Genomic DNA, 16931 nt, shown 5'->3' on the forward strand with positions numbered 1-16931 from the left:
AGAAGTAATTTTCCACGAATGACAAGGGTGTTTTTTCTCTCATAGTTATCTCGCAACTACGACAACTGATCGAGCTCAAATTTTCACAGGTTTGTTATTTTATGCATATGTTGAGATACACCAAGTGAGAAGACTGGTCTTTGACAATTACAAATAGTGTACAATGTCTTTAAACAGGAAAGAATTTGTCTGACCTTTCATTGTGCTCATCTCCATCTCAGCTGCTACTGTTTCCTCCGTCCTCTGAAGAAGCTCCCCGTTGAATGGAACAAAGACTTCTCCTTCAAGACTCCCTGAGAAAGACTCTAACAGAGCATCAATGTCATGGCCAGCTGTAACAACGGGAAGAAACAAGAAGAAGAAGTTAATTATTGGTTTTACAGTTTTTCGTGATGTATTTTGTAATTTTTCATGACAAATCTAACACGATTATGGTTATTAATAGAATGATCCTTGTCCTTACCATAAACACTTTAATTTGCTGCCTACTAGCATTTCAATGAAGGCAATTGCCTAATTTCATAAAGCTGCTTTAGCAGAGAATATTGCTTAACAGTTTTCTGCTTAGCACAACTAAGCAACATACCAGTTACATTTTGCACATATAAAATGGTATCTTAGCTGGTAATCTTGTTCTGCTAAGCATCATTTTGGTGTGCTAAGCTACTTTTTGTGTTTTAAAGCAGCTCTATGAAGTTGGGCCCAGACGCTGTCGTCTGATGCAAACAAATTTGCAATACTCACCAGGGCTATTCTTACTAAAGTGATTGGTCAACAGCTGAATCTTTCCCGTAATGATCTCATAACTGATCTCCTTGAAGGTCTCGGGGACAGATAACCTAGCTTCTAATAGCGCCCTCGCCTGACGACACCCTGCAAATCACAACAAAGTTTTTCACCAATTTACCACAAGTACTTTTTAAAACACCTTCAAGGTTAGGTTAAAATTTGACACAATAGAGTGACTTTATAAACACCACAAATCATTTCAGCATTCTTCAGCATTTACTCTCCGAGGGAATCTCCTCCAACCTCCAACCCCCTCCCCCACCCCACCCCATTATTAATTTGAACTCCTTAAACAAAGAGAACCTCACACAACCACTTACCACTGACGACAATACAGAATTCCGTGCCCCTCTGCCTCGACACATGAACGATAACATAGTATAGAGGGCGCTGTTCGTTCGCTCCCATCGTCACAAGCAACTTCAGCGTCTCTGAAACGCCTTCAGCAATGGAGCCCTGAATACGAGAAGATTCAAACAGATTTTAGAAGCAAAGTTCACCAGAGATCTGAACTTGCCACCTTCATCCATTATTTATATATATATTGCAGGCTGACATAGTGCATCCATCAATCCAAACTATGTGTAAGCTATTGAATGGTAAAACAGTAGGAGGGTTGAATGTGGACTGTGTACATGTTGTAGATGCATTCACTACATAATACACTATTGCAGGCTGGAATAGTGCATCTATCATTCAAAACCACATGGATGATATTGAATGGTCAAACAGTAGCAGGGTTAATCCTATTGAAAAGTAAACACTAACCTGTGCTATGATGATCTTAACTCTTCCTTCTGAAGTTGCTACAGCTAGTTTAGCGAGCATTGGGAGTTGAGCAGGAGCCACCGTGGTGAATTGTGGTATGTTGTGTTGACCCCCTTGATCCTTGATAATGGTGTCTTGCCGGGCTTTGAGAAGGGCGGAGTCAAGCTCCTCCTTATTGGGTAATCTATCCCCTAGGAAAGGAAATAAATGGGTACATTAAGAGACGATGAATATTGCAGGATTAGAATTACGTTTTTAAAAGGGCACTTCCAATGGAAAAACATCTATCAGAATTGTTTTAAAGGGCACCAAGGCAAAAACATGGGCAACATAGGCGTATCCTTCTTGTCTTCCCTGTAAATCCAGGGCAATGAAAATGGCCTTGTCCTCACAAAGATAAAATTCCAGGTCTGTGGTACATATGCAAAAAGTTATAATGATCACAAGCATAACAGGTTAACCCTACCAAAATTTGAAGATATTGGTCCATAAATAAACATTCACCAGTTCATGAAGCAAGAACTCATACTTCTTGAAGACACTTACCGAGTTGAACGAAATATTGTATCATGACGAGGGCCATGGTCTCAAAGTTAATCCCCTGCATCCCGATTAACCCAAGACTCTCTGCAGCGTGTGCCATGATGGGCTGAGAAGGCTTTAAGCTGTCACGGAACAACGTACTCACAACGATGTCACCGATGCTACCATGAAAGACAGGGGAGCTACCACTGCAGTCCAGGATTACCACCTTGGTGCGGCAGACATCAGCCAGGCCAGGGGGTACAAAGGAGGTGTCTTGCAGCCCGCTGGAGAGGGGTGGAGGGATGAAGTTGGGCGGGTGCAGGGGTGGTGGAGCGATGGTTGGTCTCTTGGGTGGGAGGGTTGGTGAGCTGTCTGTAAGATTTTAAAACACATATAAACACATATAAACTTGAAGTAAGTATAAGTGAAGAAAGGAGGCAGGTAGTAATAAGTAAAAGAAATACAAACTGTCTCCCAAATTTCAAAAAAATCTACTCCGCGATAATATAAGGTAAAGCATAACAAGTTCTCAAAAGAACATAAACTACCAAACAAGTGGATATACACAGGTTGTTACCGCAAAACCAAATACACATTGGTACCTCACCATGCAATGCCTCAAATCCCATCATTTATTTTATCTGCTATGACAAAGCCATTGCTCAAACCTGAACAACTTCATTGCAGCATATTGTTAGTAGTTTTTCTCGATTTTATATTGAATTGAACTGTTAAAGGAATTTAAGGAACGAAGCATTTTTTCAGATGAAACTTTTATTTGCTCTAGATCTTTATTTGGGTTGGGTTGAGAAGATGGAAAGGGATGGAAAATTAACTTCCCTCAGTCCCATCACTGACCTCCTCTGAGTCTCTCTTCATCCATGCTATGAAACCTGTGTCGTTTCTTGAGGGGCTGCTGGTGAGAACTGGAGGTTCCGGACTCCCCTATCTTCATCAATGGTGGCGTCCCAGTTGAATAGTGATGGGTCGCTTTACTGGCGCTGTGGGTAGGAGCGGTCGTGTCGTGCGGAGGGGCCGTCCCGTAATGGTTAATGGTCGCCGAGGGAGAACTCCTGGGCTGGAATGTGGAAGATGTCTGGTTGCCATGGTAACTGATATTAGCAGTGGGGCTCATTATCTGACGGGGAACAATTACTGTGAGAGAGGAAATGGAAATTATATGAAAATTTAAATTGACAATCATATCATGTTTCGAAAAGCATGTTTCTATACATCCTGTATTAATTCTATTGCATCAGTTCAGATAATATTCATCTTTAAAAAGGTTTTTCATTTTCTTAAAAAACACGACCAGGTTGAATCATACATTAAATGGGAAAAGAGCTACATGTAAAACTAGAGATACTTATAATTGGTTTCAACATAATAGGAAAATGTTTTGAGAATCAGGGAGAGTTAGCAGCACTATAAAAACACTCATATTCTTTATCCCCGATGCCAATTTAACATCTATTAAATAGCTTGCAGTACCCATGCTAAAACATAGGATTCGAACCGCGTCAAGCCACTGGGCAATCTTGGTGGTCTAGTTGGTATGACACTGCTCTATAATTGAAAAGGTCTTGGGTTCGAATCCCACCCGAGTGATTATGCTTGTGATTTTTTTTTTCACAGAACTCGGGTAAGTACTGAGTATACAGTGCTAACACACATCGGTGTATATTGGTAAAAACCAAAAATGAATATAAAACACTGGTTGGGTTTTAAATGTACCAATGCAATAAATCCAAGATTTTTTAAGGGTGAAGTCTGAGTGCAAATCAAGTGGTAATGTTAATACCCTAGCTAATCGAGTTGGAGAGGAGAATTAACTTGTCTCTGAAATTACCCACACATAAAAGTTGCTAAAGTGAGTCAAGAAAAGCTGTGTTGGAAATGTTACAACAAGACATGCACATGTACCAAAAACTTTCTTTCTGGTTGTTGATTCTTTCAATTTGAACCGATTTGATAACAAAATAATGCACATTTATGTCAGACTTGTGAAGCAAAGATGAATATGGATGAGCCCGATTGAAACCAACTTGCCTGATGTTTGTGACATGTTCACGTTCGGGGGCGGTGTTCCCATGTACACCCCTTGTGACCCCGGAAAGCTGGTCTTCCGACATTCTTAAAGAACAAGGACAATACAGTTTAAGGTAGAACTTTTAAGACAGTATATCTTTTTGGTGGGATTCTTAAACAAAGTAGATGAATGAATTTGATTTCGATTTTAACTTGACATAATAATGCTACTCATTCAATTATGAATTGTCTCTTAGGCAACAATATAGCACAATAACTGGCCTCTTATCGCCCTGTGTGGTCTAGTGGTTAATGCATCTGAAAACACTAGAATACAGGGGTTATTGGGTCGAATCCCACCCAAGCAGTATGCCTGTGTTTCATTGCCACATGATTCGGCACAGCATCTTAAGTATACTGTGTTTATCACACATCTGTGTAAGGGAAACCAAACAAAAATTATGGGATGGAAAAAACCGTTGTGAAAATAGATTTGTTTGGTAAGTTAAAGGAAAAGATTGAAAATTGTGTTCATCAAAAAGTGTTTGGTACATGTGCAAATCTGTTCAAGTTCTTGAATGCATAGTTCACTAGAATTTATACCGCATGTTTGATTCTGGTACATGTATCATTTCTTCGATTTATTTTGTATATATGCTGTTCCAAGAAAAAGGCTTGTGATGTAGTTTCCTTAGAAATGACCGAAGAATTAGTGAGGATTGCGTTAGCACCATTTGTTAACCTCTTTTGAGTAGTGTTGGTCTGAAAAGAACCGGTGGTTTACAACTCAACGTTTCAATCAAAGTCCTCAGGGCCCAATTTCATAAAGCTGTTAAGCAGAAAATTCTGCTTAGCAAATTTCTTAGCTAAGCAAGAAATGACCGAGGTACCAGTCGCAGCATTGATAGCTGGATGGTTTTCGGGCTGGTAACCCAGCAATTGTTTTTGTGCTTAACAAGTTTTTGTGCTTACAGGCTTTATGAAATTGGACCCTGATCGTCTTCAGGAGATAGTTAGCATAGAGTTGATTGGACTTACCCTTCCAGGGTATGTTAGGTCCTCGGACCAGCTGCCCCTGTTTGTTCCTCACGAGGTAATACTTCAAGTGTTTCTGCTTCTTGGCCTGGGTGGTCAGCTTCAGATTGATATGATGGGAGAACTCTGTAAAATAACGAAAGCCCTTCTCTCCGCAGCCGACGCAATTCCCGCTGAATCCTGTGAGGGCGAACAAGAAAATCACATTTTTTATTTGCAGCTGTAGATTGAAATAATTTTGTGATTTTATTTGATCTTGTTTTTGCCCAAAAGTAACGACTGCCTACCAAGTAGTGCGAGTGATGTATTGGGATCTGGCAGAAAGCGTGCATCAACGGCAGCCACCAAGATGTTCTCCGGAAGATAAGGGGACTTGGTTCCGACTAGGATGAACCCTTTTGGTACATCAAACTGCTTCTCACTCAGCTCTGTCAAGCGAATGTCGGCTCCAGCCTGGCAAAAACCTGCCGATTTAAAGCAAACAACGAATATCATTAGGAATGCGTACATGTGTGTACACAGCAAATATTACGACCAGATGATGTCATCTGATCCTGTGCACACGTTTGATAGACGACCATACTCACAACTATCATGCATGCAGACCTCAAATTAACCTACAGAAATTGCCTTTGTGCCCTACCGTCGATTTCACAAAACTCTTCCTAACTTAAGACTAAACTTACGACTTAGGACGAGTCCCAAGCCTGCACTGAAGAATGCAGACCTTAAGATTAATCCTAAGTTAAGACGAGTTACTTGTCCTAACTCGAGATAAGATGAGTCCTAACTCTTTGTGAAATCGACCCTTGTGCTTTTGCTGTGCTGCCCTTTTGCAAAGTTCATATTAAATTCTTCTCATAGAAGTGCCCCTTAGCAGAAGGAAATTGCTGTGCCCTTTCAAAATTGAAATTCAGGGTATTGTGCATACAATGCAGAATGTGGCACCGGACAGGCCAAGTGAAGAAAGGCAAGCCCTCCTCTCCATAAGCCTTTTTGAGGTATGGTGGACGTGATAAGCGCGCGTCACACGCCGCGACTGATGCCACGCTCACCATGTTGGTGGTCATTAGGTTTACGTGTAAACGCCGCTTCGCCTAAAATGCGCACTTCACTGAATAACATACGTTCTATTTCTATGGTCAATACGCACAAATTTACCACAACTTTACAGTGTTGTAGCATCGTGTCCGCCATATCTCAAAACGGCTTATTGGTACCACAGACTTCTGAGAAAAACCTTTTAGGGCTAACGTTGGGTGCCTGGGCTTCTGAGTGTGTTTGTACAGCTGATATCATGTAGAAATCACAAAGGTCTGTGCATTGTGAACTTGTAGTCTCTACAGTCTCTTGTGGTCTCTTGTGAAATAATCCATATGGATTACGTTGCACCTCAGTTGGGGATTCAAAACTAATTCTTTATCAAATTGATAGGAACACATTCTGTAATAACAATTACTTTTTTGTTTTTGAACAAAGGATGTAGCATTTTTAATGTTTATTTTACAATTCTTTATTTTTGTAATTTTTTTTTAAATTCTTTATTTTAAGCTGCTTATTTGTAACCTGCTTATTTGTAATCTATCTTTCCACTCATTGTATATATTTCATTGTTCTCTTTATGCGCTTAGAAGCTTTTTCATTAGGCGCTTTACAAATTTCTTTTATTATTATTTCATTTATATATTGATTTGTTATTTATTTATAATATTATTTATATATTTTTATATTTTTTTTATATTATCATTCATTTTTTTATATTTGTTTATATTTATGTATATGTGTATTTATTTATTTATTTTGTATTATTATTATTATTTTTTTTTATTTTTTTTGGGGGGGTGAATATGTCTTTAAAGTTTTTTATTTTGCGTAACAGTCTTTTTGCTTAGCTTGACATAACCTGTCCAAGTCCATAAACTTCTAATAATTACAGTTACAATCAATCAATGGTCTCTTGTGGAGTCGCTGAGTCTGGACTCATCACAAAGCAGACATGTAGACTACCCAAAACCAAACAAATCCAGTGCACAGATGCGTCTATATTGGTTTTGGGTTTCATGGGAGTTTAATGAGATTCGCAGAAATGCTGATTTTATTCCATTTTTTCTTTTTTTAAATTATGTGAATTTCTAGTTATGACCAGACACAGGTTTTCCAGCATTTCCTGGAATGACTTTTTAGCCGATTTTGGAAAAATAGTGCAAAGTTTCATGAATCAAAAAACAGGTTGCCCAAATTTTGCTCATATAACTATTAGGTTGTGTAGTGACAACTAGATAGGCCTAATATCAGAGAGCCGCTTCAGCACAAAAAAAGTAGCTAAGCACAACAACATTATGGTTACCAGAATGGGGTTACCAGCCAAAGTACAATGTCACATGTACAATCTGTGACTGGTATCCTGCTCATTTCTGCCAAGCATAAAATTGTTAAGCAATATTTCCTGCTTATAGCAGCTCAATGACAGTTTGGCCCTGGACCCTGGAAAGGGTCAAATATTTAAAAAGAAAACCTCTGTCCAATGACAACCTGTGGATATTATTATTATCTACACAGGCCTCAAATTAATAGCCCACTGCACCCATAGCAATTGCCATGGTGCCCTGTGCTTTTGCTGATGGTGCCCTTTGCAAAGTTCCAAGTCGAATTTCAATTTTCCTCATAGAAGTGCCCCTTTCTATGAGGAAAACTGCTGTGCCCCTTCAAGAACGAAATTACATTGTGGTATGCAGATGGCTGGACTGACTAAAGCACACATATGTTGCCAGATGAAAATATCACTATTATTAACATAACCTCAGAGCAACGGGTCATTGCATATTTTCCGGCAATTTTCCAATCTGCTGCCAACCCAATTCATTTGAAATGAAATGTTTGCTTCGCGGTTTGACAGGGAAATATTACAGGATACGTCCGCAGGGAGTAATATTGCCTATCCATCTACATAGTTCAGGACAGCTGTAATACTGTATTTATGTGAATCATGTGCGTACATATTCACCGATGCCTCGGCCAGAATTGGGGAATATGAGCAGGATCACTGAATTTATTTCGGGCTCGGCAAAAATTGGTTTTAAAAACAATCAACAGGATTGATCTCTATCTATCAGTAACGATTTTCAGATTATGTTTCCCAAAGATAGATTATTCTTCCTGCCTGGACATAACTGCTGGAAAAAGATGTTGTTATCTCAAAAAATTGAATCCGAGAAACGTCCGTCAAATAAATTTTTAAGATTGTGTATTTCAATTGTGGGTTATTCTTCCTGCCTGGACATAACCTCTGGAAAAAGATGTTATTACCTAAACAATTTTAATTTCAGAAACGTCCGTCAGATACCTTTCTCAGATTGTGTATTTCAATTGTGGGTTATTCTTCCTGCCTGGACAAAATCGCTGGAAAAAGATGTTGTTATCTCAAAAAATTAAATCTGAGAAACGTCCATCAGATACATTTTTAAGATTGTGTACTTCAATTGTGGGTTATTCTTCCTGCGTGAATATAACCACTCCAGATTTTCCGGTGATATCTCAAAAATGTTACCATCTTTTGATATGAAATTAGGTGGATACATGCGCAATATAAATTGTCCTTATTATTATTATTATTATTATTATTATTATTATTATATAAGACTTTGATATTATTATGATACTATTACATCTTATGGATGAAAACAATCGAACGGTTCCGAAAACAAAATGTATACTTTGCCTTGAAACATCTTCTTATATCATTATAGATTAGACCAAGTTGAAAATAGTTGCCACTCGTGAGGATCCAGGTACTAAATGATGATACATGTACGACGAGGGGTTCTTCATTAAGACAGATCGTGAACAAGGATTCCGGGACAAATTAAATACAGTTTGAAAACAGGAAACCATTGGGATGCAGAAAACCATGGAGCCAGACGTCCTAATAAACTAGACACGAGACTTCATTTCAAGGCCATAAACAACGCATATTACAGACCTGTCCGTTTTGCATTAGTCATCCCCTGCAACAAAATTTACTTTACACTACAAATAATTAAAAAAACTGCTGAAGTTGCTGACTTTTACAAACATTTTTAATATTTGCAAACTTCACACTGAACATACATGTACATTGAGTGCTCGACAAAATCAAATCGCATTTTTTTTTTAATTTACATTTTTTTGTTCACAAACATTTAACTGATTTTGCTATTCAGGTTCACTTATCAAAATGCAAAATGTCAAATGCACTGAGTGAATAAGTAAATAACAATGTCAAATGTACTGAGTGAATAAGTAAATAAGACTGTCTCAATTGGCAGTGCATGTCATTACATTGTGTAACAAATTATGTTAATTTTGAGAGTGTTTAAACATTTCAACTGCAGGGACTGTGGCCAGAGTCATTCTTACTTCAGAGGACAGCTCAAGGACAGCCATGATCTCAATTTGTTTCGCTATGCCTGTGGCAAGAACACTTCTACGGTTATCAAGCATGATATATCCTAATATCCTGGAGGCAACAAAGACAACATGCTCCCTGTCCCTGGGCATTGCCTTGGTGCCCCTTGAAATGTTCTAGTAGAAAGTTCCTTATTAAAATGCCCCTGCAAACTGCAACAGGCCTGGCATTCCATCGTTGAATTTCCATTTTGCAAAGAGAACCTCCATTGGAAAATATATAAGTCTGTGTGAGCTACAACATTGTAAGACCACGGCATCCATGTAAAAGCCTTCTTGAATTTCTCCCATTGATGTCAATGTTACCAAACCGAGGCTGGAAGAACAAAGTAGTCTGGTCCATATTTGTAAAACGATTATTAGCATTGATTACTGTTATCCGATACGAGGAACATGACCAAGATGGAGGCAGCATGATAAAGGTCTATTCCAGGCCTGCTGCACCTGTAATACAACTTTTTTCCAGAGCTGCAAGGAACTTTCATCGGTGACTGTGGTTGACAATTTTCAGTAATTTCTTTTCCTTCCAGCAAATTCAGACAACCTTTCACCAAATCATGGCTAAAAACATTGTATGAGCATGAATTTTAACATTTTCATTGGTTAGTTTGTTTTATTGAAGGTTTTTTGGAAGGACACAGTTTGATTGATGTTTGACGAACAATTCGTCGCCATGATATGATTCAAGGTTACGTCCTCCCCTATCAGACAGCGTAAAACTCACTGACTTAAATAATCATCTTTGAATGTTACTAACACCTTGAGTCATACTTCCTGCAGAAGCGACAAAAGATAACCTTGCCAGCTTTACATTCATACTCAGTTGGAATTTTCACCCTTGAAGTAATGGGTTATTTCTTTGAGCTCTGAGACGGCAGATTAAATACAAATTCTTTGTCATTTAGAAATCTTGTCTGTCTCTGTCTTCTGGGAGAGGGATGAGGAGGTTTTACTTCAACACACAGACATCTTTTTGAAATAGTTTCACTTATGAACGTCTTTGGTTATGTATATTTGGTTTGCAGGAACACCTTGTGTATCTCTCCTTGCTAAATGTTGTTTTGATAACTGGTCTTGCTAGATCATTGTAGATATTCTATTACCGCGGAGTAGATTTCTTGGTTATGTTAACTAGCATGTGGCTATACAACGCTCTGCAATCACATTGGTGAGCTGTTGTAGGGTTTAGTGTAAGGGTTTGACCACAACAAGTTATCAGCAATAATGCATTTTTAAAACCAACCGCCAATTCTTAGACGGCAGTTTTTTTAAATCAATTAGCAAAATCCACTCGCAACCTGGACAGAAGGGAAATTTAATTTTGAAGTCTAGGACCGACTGGCTCGGCAACATGGCTTTGCAAGAAGACAGCCCGAGACTGCCTGGCTCATCACTTACCTACTTCCTGACATCCTCCCGTTAGCGTATTATACAGCATCCCTACGTTATCAAGGTACTCTCTCCTGTACATGGGTTGAGCCTCCTCACTTGACAAGCGTGGAGAGCCTTGTCTAGACGTTGTTGCCGACGACGTCTGACTATGAGACATCACGGCGCCCTCTTGTGAGCGCGGGTGCTGAATCTGTTGAAGAGGAGGTGGCTGGGTCGCGAATGGAACATGAGGGGGGAGAACGTAACGCTGTTGGGCAAGGTGATGTGGTGTCAATGGTTGGTTGGGGAGTCTGGGTGAGGTCAGTATGACTGGCATTGACCCTGGTGAAGGAATGGAAGGCGGCATGTGGCTGACGATGGGGGGTGGGGCAAACCGGGGCGATGGGAGGGGTTTGCTCATCATGGAGTCCTGGGGGCGAGATTGGGTGGCTGGGGGGCTGGTGAGAGGAGTCGTTGAAGATGAGGTAGAAATGGATTCCCTCCTTGGATTATCTCCAGAAGGCTGTGAATCCAGATCTTTAACATTTGGTTTGACATCTGTAAAAAAAGAGAACAATATCATGTCCTTTACATAATATTTGAAATTTTGCTTTTCATAGTAAAGCAACTTTGCCTCTGCAGTTGAAACCGACAATCAATTTTAATAAGAGGCATGTAATTTGTGAAGCATTCTATCCAGTTAAATTAAATACATAATGGCATTCTTTTTAGCCATGCAAAGTCAGAATTAAATATAGCAGAGTAGGCACAACTAGAGATTTTTTTAATTATTTTTGTCTGCGGAAAGCTGCTGCGAATATGACTACTGATTGAGTTGGGAGTTAAGTTGAATGGTAATCCTTTTTTTAATTGCAAGATTTAAAAGAAGAATTGCTTATTAACTGAATGACTTGTTTTGAGGTGCAGTTTGCCAGAGTCCAGTAATTTTAGCATTGGGCAGGTAAACGCAAAATCAAACCAAACACAACCCACAGTCTAGTTTTTCTTCAAACATGCCCTTAAGCTTTTTCAATTCTAAACCTTCCACTTGAAATTCAGCAATGTTAAAAAAGGATGGCAACTACAAATATTTCTGGTCCAGTTATAGAAAACCACAAAACCTGTGGTATAGTGGAAAGTTTCATGGAACTTCAACTCTGGATTACTACTGTGAGGTATATGTTTCTCTGGGTTTACCTTTGTCCAAGTAAAGTTGCGAGAAGAGCGGTTGCGGGGTGGCTGTGTTGGATCGCAGTGACTGCTCGATGGACATGTGCAGAGCAGTCTCGAACTTAGAGTTCTTCAGCAGGCCCTGCGTGTTCCCCATGGTCTGAAAAACAAATCAAATAAAACAAGTTCAGTTATAGACGATGTGACCGAAGATTGTGTGTACTTTCTAGCTGGCTGCCAAAACACAAAGGTTTTGCCCGGCGGTTTGCGCTCGAACCATGTTTTGGTTTTCGAGTGACGTCAGAGGTCACATCGTCTATAGGAAACTGAAAGGATGCTGCCTTCACACTTGAGAAATGTTTCAAGCAAATTCAGGTATGATGTTTAGTCTTTAGCAAAAAGTAAGAAAATCATTACTGAGATCAAAGGCTGACCATAGTCTAAAGCAAAAACCTTGCATGGGCTGGCCTACTTGTTCAAATAGTGTAGGGTTTAATGTACCTTTCAGGCCGGCTACTTTTATCACAGGTTTTCAGATATCAAGCAAATTCAAGCATTATATTTAGCCTACTTGTTCAAATAGTGTCTAGGGTTTAATAATACACCTGTCAAGCTACTTTATCACAGTTTTTCAGATCTGATATCAAGCAATTTCATGCATTATATTTAGCCTATTTGTTCAAATAGTGTAGGGTTTAAAAATACACTTTTCAGGCTATTTTATTCACAGTTTTTTTCCAGTTTTTTCAAAGGGTAACAAATCAGATATCAGACTAAAAATTGTCTCCAAGAACTGAAATTCAATCAATTTGGACATACGTGACAAAGCATAGTCCGGTTATTTTGAAATTCTTGAAAACTTGTTCCAACTTAATTTGATGATTTATTTTTTAAATGAAGGGGTTTGTATTGAAGTTTCAAGTAGCTATCATTAATGGTTTCTGGTGTTATCAAAATCATATAGGCCTATATGCGATTATCTTGAAAACATTTCTGCCACTCTCTGCCACTTAATCTTCGATCTTGTCTTTGTACTACAACATTCAAATCTCTTCTCAAAACTTATCTTATGTCACAGGTTTTCAAGGACTAATTTTGTTGTGTGCGTTTTTCTTTGTTTTTGGTTTTTGGTTTTTACTTCGCCTTGAACACCCAGCAGGGTGGATACATGCGCATTACAAGTCTTTTTATTATTATTATTATTAAAATGAGACAAGCAAAAAAAACATCTTTCTCAAAAGCTAAACAAAGAAGGCGGTGATTTCAGTCGCAGTAACATCCTATGCGATTATAATTCAAGCATCCTTTGCTTAACTTTCAAGGACTTCTAAAAAGCCGTCCACATCATCATCATACGCTTCCCCCTTAACTCCGCCCCTCCCTGAATAATATTACTACTCCTTATGTAATCAGCAAAGCCCCCCCTTTTCAGTCCCGAAACTAGTCCATTGAAAACGAGCCAACTTCAGAAAGTGTTTTTGTGGAACAAGGCCACAGCTCCTTTTATTTGTTCCCGGCTTACAGAGACCAAGTGGTCAGTGAAATGAGGGACTGGCTCTTTATCAACACAAGCTGCCCCTATTGTGGCAAGTCTGCCAGCCAGAGCTGGTTTCTATGCTAAGGATATGGTTTAGCAGGCAATGACAAAATAGGGACAATACCATGGGACCACAGGAGCTTGGTAAACAAGTTGATCAGTGTACCAGTACCCTTGTTTCTTCCAAGGCCAAAGCTCAATAGATGGCTGGAAAGTAGAATAAACTCAAAGGGGGGACTTTGTGTGCCTGGATAAAGGTCGTTGAATAGCCAAGAGATTAAGAGTGGCCCAGTGGTACCTAAACCTGTTGGCGCTGGGAATAACTGTTTGGCTCCCATATCAGGGGATTATGTCTACTATGAATAATGAAAGGGGTACAAAAAAAAACAGTTATTTACAGTTATTTTGTATGCATTGTTCTGGGTGTAAAGTATGTTAATTTTATTCAAATAAATAAATTAACACATTGTGAACTAATCTGGGAGATTTTAAGGCAACATGCTATGCTGCTTTACAATGCTTGAAACTTTGGCTGTGAACTACATTACACTGCACCCATATAGCTAATGCCACTCCCTTTTTGGTTGAGCAAACCTGCTCGTTTTTGCAATCAGTGAATTCCATCCAATCCAAGCTGAACCCAGAACTCAAAAGATGAATGCATTTTGCAACATTATTGTAAAGATAAGGGGGGAAAAAAAAGTTCCATTTGTGTTCCGGTCCTGATTCATAACCTATTAAAACTCTTTGAAAATCATTACTTTTTATCAAAAAGATATTTTTTTGCAAAGGAAGTAATTCAGAATTCTAGAAAGCAACGTATTATTTTACCGTCATTCTGTCTTTGACACTCTATTTTGAACACAGATCTCCAAACCTGCATTATTATCGATCGGAATAAACCAAACAAACTGTCTCTGAACATCAAGGGGTATATTTATTGATGTCATTAAGATTAAATAGCAGGCCTGTAATTTCATCTTTGAGAGGGCAAGGCCGTTTTCATTTTGCAAAGAGCACTTTCATTAGAAAATCTTAAAGTCCATGGGAAACTTTTGAAGGAGCGCTAAGGCCAAGACTCGCCAACAGAGACCATGTCCTCCGTGAAACTCAAGGCCTGAACCAAGTTGAATGTACCGTGTGTCTCTGCCTATAACAGATAACAAGCTTGAATGGAAACCACATGTTGATTCATTGGGCTAAAAAATTACGTGTTTCTGACCAAGTAGGCTGCATTCAGTTTGTGCTACAAAAAACATCAAATTGTAACTCAAAAATTTAAGGTGCTACTTATACATGTATTGTATTACAGCATACCAGCAATATTACAACATGCCTGTAGGCAAAATGAGTCTTATAAAACCATAGATAGCTTTGCATACCTGCAGAAACAATAGAGTAATACAGTATTTTGGCTGGCTATAAACATGTTCTATGCTCAGCATGATTTTTTATGCTGAGCAAAATCTGACAGCTCACATACTGTGTGAAATTGGAGTAGATTTGTACTAGATGACTATATGTACCAGTCTAGTTAATTTTGTTCTTTAATTGTGATTTTATTTTCTATTATCTTGAAATTTCATATAGTATCTAATTTACCTCAATGAATGAGATATCCCTTTTTGTAAAAAGGGGTAAAAAAGTGGTGGCGCCATACGGAAAGTTATCCTTGAGTTAGGCCTGAATCAGTTTTAAACTTTTAATTATTTAATTTTAATCAAACTCATTAAAATTTCACGGCTTGTTAAACTTAAAAGCTTAACAAAAAAATAACATTAACAAACAAGCCCTAGTTTAGTTTGTTCGTTTGGTGTTCTTTCAAATAATAATAATGGCAGCAAATCATGACATAGAAATTGCATCCATAGTTTAACATCTTAAATGGCCATTATGCTGGGCGTACACACTGGTTTACTTTAATTATGCTGATATTTCAAGGTCGAATACAGCGTGTCTCTGTCCGTGTGGCTAGGTACTTATCTCGCTCGGCGTGCAAACAGCGCAATCCCCGGTCCACCGACCAACAGAGCTAGCTCTACAAATCCAAGATATACAATTTCACCTTCCAAGTTCACCTAAAAATAACACAAATTCACCTATTTGGCACCGCGCAGAACACACAGAATGGTCCAGCTTGTTCTACACAATAACAATGCATGGTCATTTTACAGAAAATAAACTGGGAAAAGGGTGAAGGGAAAAGGAAAACTTACGGAGTAATGTGGAGAATTTACCGTCTGCAGAAAGTCATCGTAATGGCAACTCAAACGGCAACTCAAACGACAGCGGGCACATGTGTGTGTACACTTGCGGTTAGTGGCTGCTAGCTGCCTCCTTGCTATTATTTTATTACTAGAGGCCGGCCGTCTGTCTGGTCTAGACTGGACCCGTGACGTCAGGAACGTCCAAGACCGAAAGAGGGGCAACGCATTAATCCACGGGGGACAAAGTAACTATCGGAGGGACGGCAATCTGATAGCTAATTGCAGGGCGCGCCAAGTTGGCGCTAGAAGGGGGGTTCTAAAAAGATTATTCTTTCTGTCGATTGAACTGAAATACTTTGGGAATTCGAATGACCTGTTTGCCCTCAATCAAGCCGGAAAGGAAATTATGTAAAGTTGTAAGAAAATATAATGTTATAAACTCTAATGATTTAAACCGAAAACGCTTATTTTGTTGAAAACTAGCAGGCTCTATACTAGGGAGGCCCGGTGTCGCATGCAATAATATCAGGAGGACATTATTGCATATGCAATAATGTCTGCCGGACGGTTTTGCCTATGCAATCGTGTCCGCATGGACGCTGCTGTATAATGCAATTGTGTCCTCCCGGACACTTTGCATATGCAGTTGTGTCCGCCCCGTGCAAAACCGTCCTTGCAGTAAATCAAACGCCCTTGGTCGACGGAACACGATTGCCATTTTTTTTTTACAAGCTAAGTACATGTCATAAATGACATGGGAAATGTTCGGCCGTTGGGTTTTAGCTGCAATCATAAAATACGTGAATATTCATGCTGCATATACGTAGGTTATCACGCAGTGCATGCACGCTTACGCGCGCACATACATGTATGTACATGTATGTCCGCCGGACGGTTTTTGCATAGCCCCGGACACGATTGCATATGCAAAAGTGTCCGGAGCGGACAGTATTGCATGGCTGACACATTTGCATCTGACACCGGCCCCCTATCTAGTCGAATTATTTCGTTATCAATGCGTTCGAAGACTGATACACATGTACAATAAATAAGCCCCC

The 16931-nt window shown here is 39.2% G+C and overlaps 1 protein-coding gene across 3 annotated transcripts in view; it reads right to left on the reverse strand.

The window, feature by feature from the left end:
• LOC139952233 (GREB1-like protein) overlaps nucleotides 1–15990 on the reverse strand; it is a 34697-nt gene extending 18707 nt beyond the window's left edge. For 2 of the 3 annotated variants that reach the window (XM_071951300.1, XM_071951298.1), the window contains exons 1-12: nucleotides 15883–15990; nucleotides 12157–12289; nucleotides 10987–11517; nucleotides 5433–5609; nucleotides 5149–5325; nucleotides 4132–4215; nucleotides 2941–3237; nucleotides 2104–2454; nucleotides 1558–1748; nucleotides 1110–1245; nucleotides 745–873; nucleotides 195–332 (exon numbers count right to left, since the gene is read on the reverse strand). In XM_071951300.1, coding sequence (XP_071807401.1) covers nucleotides 195–332; nucleotides 745–873; nucleotides 1110–1245; nucleotides 1558–1748; nucleotides 2104–2454; nucleotides 2941–3237; nucleotides 4132–4215; nucleotides 5149–5325; nucleotides 5433–5609; nucleotides 10987–11517; nucleotides 12157–12286 — 2341 coding nt within the window. In that variant the 5' untranslated portion in view covers nucleotides 12287–12289; nucleotides 15883–15990. The remainder of the gene's footprint in view (nucleotides 1–194; nucleotides 333–744; nucleotides 874–1109; nucleotides 1246–1557; nucleotides 1749–2103; nucleotides 2455–2940; nucleotides 3238–4131; nucleotides 4216–5148; nucleotides 5326–5432; nucleotides 5610–10986; nucleotides 11518–12156; nucleotides 12290–15882) is intronic. The other variant, XM_071951301.1, reaches the window with a different exon arrangement.
• Between the last annotated feature and the right edge of the window lie 941 nt (nucleotides 15991–16931).

The sequence above is a fragment of the Asterias amurensis genome, chromosome 20, assembly GCF_032118995.1.
Source record: "Asterias amurensis chromosome 20, ASM3211899v1".
Lineage (NCBI taxonomy): Eukaryota > Metazoa > Echinodermata > Asteroidea > Forcipulatida > Asteriidae > Asterias > Asterias amurensis.